This window comes from Crassostrea angulata, chromosome 6 (genome assembly GCF_025612915.1).
Source record: "Crassostrea angulata isolate pt1a10 chromosome 6, ASM2561291v2, whole genome shotgun sequence".
Lineage (NCBI taxonomy): Eukaryota > Metazoa > Mollusca > Bivalvia > Ostreida > Ostreidae > Magallana > Magallana angulata.
In genome coordinates, this window is record NC_069116.1 from 6495249 (window position 1) to 6504503 (window position 9255).

General features: G+C 32.6%; 1 protein-coding gene across 1 annotated transcript; it reads right to left on the reverse strand.

Annotated features, from left to right (window-relative positions):
* Nucleotides 1-397: 397 nt before the first annotated feature.
* Nucleotides 398-9191, reverse strand: LOC128188324 (RING-type E3 ubiquitin-protein ligase PPIL2-like). The gene is made up of 20 exons (XM_052859304.1): nt 9128-9191; nt 8009-8113; nt 7856-7918; nt 7494-7545; nt 7315-7366; nt 7117-7208; nt 6808-6897; nt 5909-5984; nt 5606-5706; nt 5435-5479; nt 5216-5291; nt 4592-4707; nt 4222-4311; nt 4092-4125; nt 3463-3580; nt 2581-2637; nt 2222-2291; nt 2055-2117; nt 1752-1897; nt 398-810 (listed from the first exon to the last, which is right to left on the reverse strand). Exons 1-20 carry the CDS (start codon nt 9157-9159, stop codon nt 717-719), a joined length of 1572 nt encoding a protein of 523 aa, XP_052715264.1. The 5' UTR covers nt 9160-9191; the 3' UTR covers nt 398-716.
* Between the last annotated feature and the right edge of the window lie 64 nt (nt 9192-9255).

The window sequence follows — 9255 nt, forward strand, 5'->3', positions numbered from 1 at the left end:
TTTATTTTATGAATAGAAAAAGCACAATATACCTGTACAGTAGAACTTGTTTGTTTATCAAAGGACCCATGAAAAAACTTTTCTATAACCATAATTCAGTATACCTTTATTGAGAATTTGTAATGAATCGTATATAAATTCAGTGTATATTTCCCCTAATGTTTGCATTGGAGGTCTGTGGCGTACATTTTTCATTAAAACACCTCAAACCTGATCACGGCATATAAACGCAAGTAAAATCTATTTCACATTTTGAAAAGATTTATTACCCTCAGATTTAATGAAACATGTTTTTCTTTTGTAAAATGTTAAATCAAATTTGCTGAAATAATATCATTAATTGTACAAAATATATGACAAATCCTTAAACTTTTTTAAAATAAAAGACAAAGGTTAATGAAGATGTAGTACATGTATGTATTGTAAATTTACACATGAACATTTATATGCACAGAAAATGATACACCTACGACAAAATATAGAAATGTTGATATTAAAAATACATGTACATGTAGATGACTGGTCCTCATTAGATAACAATATCACAATGTTACATGTACAATTACATGTAAATCTATTCACAAGTTCCTCCAGACACCAATTACCAGGATCTGTCCTAGAATATTGTCTAATGGGCTTAATGAAAGCTGTCTTAAGACATTGGAATCTCGTGATATCACCGAATAATAATGTCCCAGAATTCTTTGTATTAGTGACTACCAAGCACTGAAGTCACCAAACTTCATTCCCTCTACAGCTGCTTTCTTTTTGACTGGAGGCACTGAAGCCGTGTCGACTGCACTCCTCTTCCTGTCAGAAAAACAGTTTTTGTATAAGAAGAAGCAGCCTCCGCTAGATAACCCATGTACATGCAGGGTAACTTTAGATGGGCAACATTTTTATTTCAATCAAATTGCAAAAGTTATCTGGTTTAAAAGATATTTTCTACATTTAAATATGTAATTGTGCTTGAAAAACCAAAAATATTGCAACCTCAACCTTAAATTTCATTATGGAAGTTATAGTTTATGATAATTTATAGTTACTGTAAACCTCTTTAATTCCACGTGTCTAAAATTTCACGATTTCCTGTGTAAGTACCTTTCACGGTGTTTTAAATTTCACGAATAATCGATTTCTTATCCTAGAAAGGTAAATCCTGATTGTAAAAAAATCTGATGAATGATAAACTGCATCATATATTTACATTATTTTCTTTTGAATAATGTAAAACTAAAGCCTAATTCACGTTCAGTGTCATGAGAATAATAAACAAGTCTGTGTCGAATGTAATAAGCACTGGTGTATAATGCCCATTTGATATTTTAGGCATGAAAATTAGAGGGAAAACGTACGTGTAATCTGTTAAAAAGAAGTACACCTTTATAATCAATCAATCTTAAAATGATCTGCTCAATATGAATGCCAATTGCAGACAACATCATATTTGTACAGGAGTTTTTCCCCTAAGGAGATGTCCGAGATAATGAGTGACAATTAGCACCCGTGTTCATGGGCAATGGCTTCGATCGGGCCGCAGAGATAAGGTGAAACAAATCTTCCATTATAAATAGTTGTTTAATTATGATATTAATTGTATTAAATTAACGTAATACTCATGCTTGCTATTTTAAACAAATTTTAAATATACACGGAAAATTGTCTGACCGTGAACATAGTGAAATTAAAAACAGCGTAATGTTTTCCACGTCTACAGTAGAAAGAACTTATGAGACATCTGTATATCTTACACTGCTGTTGGGTTGATGTACTTTCCTACACCCTTTTTGTACGTTTTGGGTGCAATGTCCTCCGGTTCTGCTTTGTACACATACTTCCTCTTTGCCTTTAATTCCTCTTCCTGTTTCTGGATTATCTCCTCACGTTTTGTTGCCAGCTGAAAAATAAAAGAGAGCTGACTATGTGTACTGGTACACATGTAAATCAGATAAAATGAAGAAGAAACACTGAGACTGTATTCAAACTTCTCAGTCTTCAGAGTACTGATGTATCAGCTTTAACAATTTAGGGAGTGAAAAAGTTTAGTACAAGACCTCTTCGTCTGCCTCTTCATATGGATTCACAAAAACATGACAATCCTCAATGATGACGTCTTTCTGTAAAAAAAAAAGAAAAGTTTGAATTTCAAATTAGTTTTGTTCTGACTACATCTGGTATTTTTTCTTTGTTATTTGTTACTGACATCTTGTGTCCTGTTTACCTTTGGTTTGTCCTTCTTGTCCACTTCAATCCTCTCCACTTTATCAAGGGTGTCTAGACCCCCCACCACCCTGAAACCAGCACCAAGACATACTGTCAAACCACAGGTCACAAACACCTGAACATGTACAGTCTAACCTTGTTATCTTGAACACAGTGAGACCTAACAAAAACTTTTTAAAGATATCCCTAAATTTCAGATTTAGAGATTAAATATACCGGTACACAGAAATACTGGTACAAGCTAGGACTTCCAACTCGCATTTAACATACATGTAGTCATGGTAATCATCTTTATAATTATTTATACTATTTTAATAAGTAAATCAAAACAAAACAGAAAATCCCTATTACATGTACCTTCCAAACACAGCATGTTTCCCATCGAGGTGTTTTGCAGATCTGAAGGTGATGAAACTAGTAAAACAAAAAGAAATATCGTCAGACTTCTTACACTCTGTTAAAATACATCTATATCTTTGTTTGAAACTAACATCTGTAAGTTAGCCTCTGTACTTTAACTTACAACTGTGTTGTGCTTATGTAAGGGCTTGAGTCAGCCATACTTAAAGTACTTAGTTGTTACTTACTACTGTGAATTGTTAGTGTAAGGGTCTTGGTTGGCCATACTAATAGTACTTAGTTGTAACTTACAACTGTGACTTGTTTGTGTTGGGGCCTGAGTTGGCCATACCTATTGTATTTAGTTGTAACTTACTACATGTACTGTGAATTGTTTGTGTAAGGGTCTTGGTTGGCCATACTTATAGTACTTAGTTGTTACTTACAACTGTGACTTGTTTGTGTTGGGGCCTGAGTTGGCCATACTTATAGTACTTAGTAGTCACTTACAACTGTGACTTGTTTGTGTTGGGGCCTGAGTTGGCCATACTTATAGTACTTAGTTGTTACTTACAACTGTGACTTGTTTGTGTTGGGGCCTGAGTTGGCCATACCTATTGTATTTAGTTGTAACTTACTACATGTACTGTGAATTGTTTGTGTAAGGGTCTTGGTTGGCCATACTTATAGTACTTAGTTGTTACTTACAACTGTGACTTGTTTGTGTTGGAGCCTGAGTTGGCCATACTTATAGTACTTAGTTGTTACTTACAACTGTGACTTGTTTGTGTTGGGGCCTGAGTTGGCCATACTTATAGTACTTAGTTGTCACTTACAACTGTGACTTGTTTGTGTTGGGGCCTGAGTTGGCCATACTTATAGTACTTAGTTGTTACTTACAACTGTGACTTGTTTGTGTTGGGGCCTGAGTTGGCCATGCTGAGCACCCCTCTACCAGTGTGGGTCAGGTTGGGTTTTATTTCATCATTGAAAGCATCACCCCATGCTGATTCCCCTCCTAAAAATCAACAACAACTCTCAATAGAAGCATATTTACTGGTGATGAGATAAACTTGTTCTTACCGTATATGCGCAATATCTAATTTTTGCTTTTTTCACGATCTCTTTTAAATCTCAAATTATTGAATGCGCAGAAATTATATTCTGTATTATTTTGTGTAAGGAATTTTTAAATCACAAAAAGTGACTTATGTAAATTAAAAATGCAACACATTTTCCCCATTGCAAATTTTGTGACACACAATAAAAAAACAGATGCATGTATATGGAAAATTAATACACAAGATACCAATTCACTTTGATAATTAGACTTCAGCATGTGTTTACCATGATACCAATGGTTATACAAAAAATTGTTCGGGTAGGTCAAATTATTCTTTTGCAAGATGTATACAATTTCTCAGATTATGGCTTACTGTGTTAGTACAAAAACAATTTGTATCCTAGGCGAGTAATTTCAGCGTACCGTGCTGAGATACGATCTATTTCTATACTTGCACTTTCTTTACCTGTTCCGGTCCCTGTTGGATCCCCACCTTGAATCTTGAAAAAGAAATAAAAATGAGTTAAAGAAATGTCCCCTGTCAAAGAATTTTTAAACCAGTCAAATAAAAGTTTTACTGCTTTTAAATATCGTACCACAAAGTTTCTAATGAGGCGATGGAATTTTGTGTCTCTGTAGTAACCCTTCATACACAGCTTGATAAAATTCTCACATGTCTTAGGCACCTATAATCCCAAAAGATAAGACTATCAAAGTTCACTGGAAAATTAAACAGTACTTTTAGAAAGACAACAGTTCCATTTTCGTAAAACAAACTGAAAGTCATGTAACTAATTATCACTCATCAAAGTTCTAAGATGAAATCAATATTCTGAAAGCCAAAACTTCTAATATGTGTACTTTGTCTAATTTAATTAAAAATGATAAAGCTACGTATATAGAATATAGATACAAAATTAAAAGTGCCCTCTTCTTATCAATTTAATTAAAGCATTCTGTGCTCACCATCTCACAATGCAGCTCAAGATTCAACAGACCGTAGTTTGTGATCATCGACACGTAACCTTTCTTTCCATTCTTCTTCACAATCTCATATCTTAGCACATCCTCATCAATGATGGCTGAAAATAAATAATGACTTAACTCTGTGCAACCCAAAACTCTAGTTGTAACACATATTTTTGTATGTGTATGTCTGAAACAGTCAAACTGATACTGTCTGTTCCAAAGTTAAAAAGTTCACCAGGATATGAACTTTTAAACATTGCTGTTTATTACTCATATTTACATTGGAAAAAGCCAAATCATTCAAAAGTGTTGAAAATACTGAGCTTTTATGTTTCTAATAATCCAACTGACAAGCGATCATTGTGACATCATGAAAGAGTTCACACAGAATTGAACATTTTTGCTATTCTAAAGGTTCATATAAGGAAGCATATTTATTTTACAGTATCTGTATATGAAATTGACAGCAATTATTAGATCAAAATTTTTTTGCTTATTGATTGTCATAAAATTAGATAGAAAAAAATAGTCTAGATTTTGTGGATAGCCCAACCCCTACTCCCACCCACCACCATTGTAAGGTCAGTTTTTATTGTCCTGCGTGAGGCTGTAGGGTCTTACCTGCTTCGTGCTGGGTGGTAGGATCCATGGCTGTTGATGTAAAAGAGGCAGCCACCCGCCCTGTAGAGTAATGTGCCTGTAACAAGTTCAAAACTAAACAACTTTTGAAAATGTATCTTACAAACTTGCCAGAACTGATGCAATAGCTTTTTATCTTAAAATCTTCAACCAAAAACTGTTTAACTTCTGCTTTGAAACCATAAAATAGCTCCAACATACCGCATTCAGAAAGTCTGCTTTTTTCTTCTCCTCTTCTTTCTTTTCCTGTAAACAAAAAAAACATCAGTGATAATGGATTTGTAAAAATTAATACAGTATTATTTTACAGACAATTCCAGCATAAAATGCAGTGATTTCTTTACAAAGAACAGATTTTGCATGAATCTTTACCGCTGGTTTATACTCCCTCTCTAGCTCTGTTAGAACGTCCCGTGTCTCTGCGTTCACAGATTTAAGATGATACATGGGATTTTTTCGAGCAGCATCCTCATCTAATGGTCAAATACAGTATAAATTGATAGAAAACTAAAACTTGATAGAAAACTGAAACTTTCATCAGATGATATTTAAGATAAAAAATAATCTACTTGTAAACAATGAAATCGTTGATTTATTGAAAAATATAACACTTTATCAAATAACTAGAAACCAACTAAATGTAGTTATTAACTTTGTATGGTATTTATCACAAACCTTCATCTCCATACTTCAAGTTTTTCCTCACATGATAAAATGTGTTCAAATTAAATTTGTCTATTTTTGTAGGATCCTGAAATTAAATGAAAATGCGTAAAAGACAAAAGCATGCCCAGTACCAGTAATATGAAAATAATTTACATTTTTCATACTTATGCATAGATTCCCAAGTTCAAGATAAAGTTGTCCACCTTAATATCTATGTATGACTAACATTCTCAAAAGACTTCAAAACTCTTTAAAAAACAAGAGATGTTTGTGAAACACTTATTGCTCTATCATACCCAATATCGAACTTGACCTAGATATTATCATGATAAACCTGTGTACCAAATTTCATTTCAATATGTTCATCCTCTGCGAAGAAAATGAATGGAAACTGCAAATAACTGGAATTTTTCTACATCCAAGGGCCATAACTCTGTCGAAAATTGCTCGATCATACCCAATATCAAACTTGACCTAGATATTATCATGATCAACCTGTATACCAAATTTTAATCCAATATGTTCATCCTCTGCAAAGAAAATGAGCGGAAACTGCAAATAACTTGAATTTTTCTACATCCAAGGGCCATTACTCTGTAGAAAATTGCTGGATCGTACCCAATATCGAATTTGACCTAGATATTATCATGATAAATCTGTATACCAAATTTCATTTAAATATGTTCCTCTGCGAAGAAAATGAACGGAAACTGTTGGTGGACCGACTGACCGACCAACAGACAGCAGCAAAATGCCCTCCTTTCTTCGAAGGGGGGCATAAAAATTAATACTTATCTACTAAAATTTGCATGTATTTACAAATTAATAATTAATTTCAGCCATCAGTGTCAAATGTATTTTTTTCCATGAAGCCTGAAAAATAGCTTCCTAGATTACAGTGCACATACCTGAATAGAAATAATATCTTTTCTTGTGAATGGCTCATCTGTAAGCAAGTCCTTGAAGAAACTTGGTTTTATATTCAGTCTTTCCACTGCCTGTAGACCACATAAAATCGAAAATTCAAATTTATGTTTCTAAAATATGACAATTACAGTTGTATTGACTTTTGTACAGATCGTATGCTTTAATTTAATCTTAATCATCAATAAGTCTAACAATATAATTATCTGTTTGAAATAACATAAAGACACTGACAGTTTGAAATATTCAGATCATGTTACTTTGTACCAGCAGCATTAACAAAGGAGACTTACATCCATGCAGAAAACATTCCCTGTGGGTCTGATTGCCACTATATGTGTGTTCTCATTAAATATTTTGAATGTGACAGGGCAGTGGTATTTTCCTGTAGTATATAAAAAATACAAAATTTAAAATTGTCTAAACAAAATATCAAATTTTTCATTCTTAGACAAGCTCAGATTGTTTCTATATCTGAAGTTGATAGTTACCATCTCCATTCTTGTGGAAATTCAGCTTGATCAATTCTTTTGCACTGAGTTTCTGTAAAATAAAAGTTGCATGCATAATAATTCAAATACAATATATAGACCTTGTTGCATCAATCATACAAAAAAAAAGAGAAAACAATACAATATTGCAGTGAAATAACAAAATAGGCCTGATTTACCTCCCCTGTGACTGGGTTTATACCATACTTCTTCAGGAATGGGACAATGTTCCTAAAATTATAAATATTATCAGTTCTGAAGTTTTTAAATGGATGTACAATGAAATATAGCTTAAGAATATTAAAATGGTCCATTTTATGCTTAAAAATCATCTGAATGAAATTGATTTAAACATTAATGATCAATATCTCTCTCCTCTGTAAAAAATAACTTTATAATTGTACAATTTATATCAAAGGATAATTTACACTCTGTCTTGAAAAAAAACCTGACGGCTGTCCTATGCCAGACCCAACTTTTAAAAGAACAAAGACATTTTTGTATAATACAGAATGCATGTTTTAAAAAATATATAACTCACATCAAATCAAACACAACTCCTTCCTTGGTACAAAGGGGGTTTTCAAAAGGTTGGAATGACAGGCTGTAAATACAAAATGATAGTTTGTCTAAATCTTAATGTTTCATGTCCTTAATCATCAAGATATAATCTATATGATGAGGTTTGACCTACCTGCAACAACTGAATGGAAGCCTTCTGAACTTTGAATTCTCCCCAGAGGCTGAGCGCCCCTTGTATCCTCCAAACTCTGTCCTCCATTCTGTATTTGTAAGATATCTAAAATAGAACAGAAACAATCACTAAGTGTACATGTAACCGTGGGTTTTATCATCAAATAATAACACGCACAGCCATTGAGATTTCGATTGATGATTTATGGTGATACAATTTAAACACCCGAATTGTGGACTCAGGTGACTATTACACGTAATTAGTCTAATACAGACATTGACAATGTATGATCAGCAATACATGGCTTTGACTTTCTAAGGTCATTGTTGTGTCCAATATAAATGACTTAAGAAGTATATATAAACCACTTTAGGACCTTCACTCTTTGACTGTAGAGTTGAAATTAAATTATACATAAAACAAACTGAACTCTCTAGGAATTTGACCCTAGAATAACCAATGGAAATCCAGAATTCTTGTTATGACCAATAGACTGTCACTGACCTCTAAACTAGTTCTTATCTAAAACTAGTCCTAATGAATATTTAAAGTAAGCTAAGAAAGATAACTCTAATAATAAATTAGTAAGTTCCTGCTTAGTGAAGTTAGTAGTATGTAAATGTACTACATGTATAATGTGTAGTTTAACTTTTAAATTGTCTTATTTATTTTAAAATATTTTATTTCTGAATTTAATTACTTAAAGTTTATAACCCTTAAAATAACACATTATCACATACATCTTTTTTAATAAGAATGTTTGTTCATTCACCATACCACGTGTACATCTTTGGCTCAACACTTGATCCCCAATATTTTGATGTTGAATATTTTATTTCTTATTCTCCAACTAGTCTTGTACTCAGAAAAGGTAAAGTCAAACCATTTTGAATCTCTCTGTATTCATAAATGTACCATATGATTTTTTAAAGACTGTTACAGCAGAGACAAAAAGAGCAGATTTTCATTGGTATACATTTAAATCCCAGACCACTGTATCATTCGCATGTTGCAACAGTTTGGAAAAAAGTATATCAATAATTGCCAATATATTAATTAACGAATAAGAATATTCCTTTAAATTTACAGATTTATAGAAATAAATGTCTATTTACGTACAATTTGTCTTTTTGGTGTTGTTTCTTTCCCATTTTATCTCATAGGAAACTTGTAATGGTCACTAACATAAAAAAAACTATAGGATGGAATTTTGAAATCCGATAAAAAATTTCATATAATTTCTATTA

Coding starts and splice junctions, on each gene's coding strand:
- LOC128188324 (XM_052859304.1), bottom strand. CDS start 9,159: ATGGGAAAGAAACAACACCAAAAAGACAAATT. Junction 2,292..2,580: donor AAACATGCTGTGTTTGGAAG/GTACATGTAATA, acceptor TGCTGGTTTCAG/GGTGGTGGGGGGTCTAGACA. Junction 811..1,751: donor TACATCAACCCAACAGCAGT/GTAAGATATACA, acceptor TTTTTCTGACAG/GAAGAGGAGTGCAGTCGACA.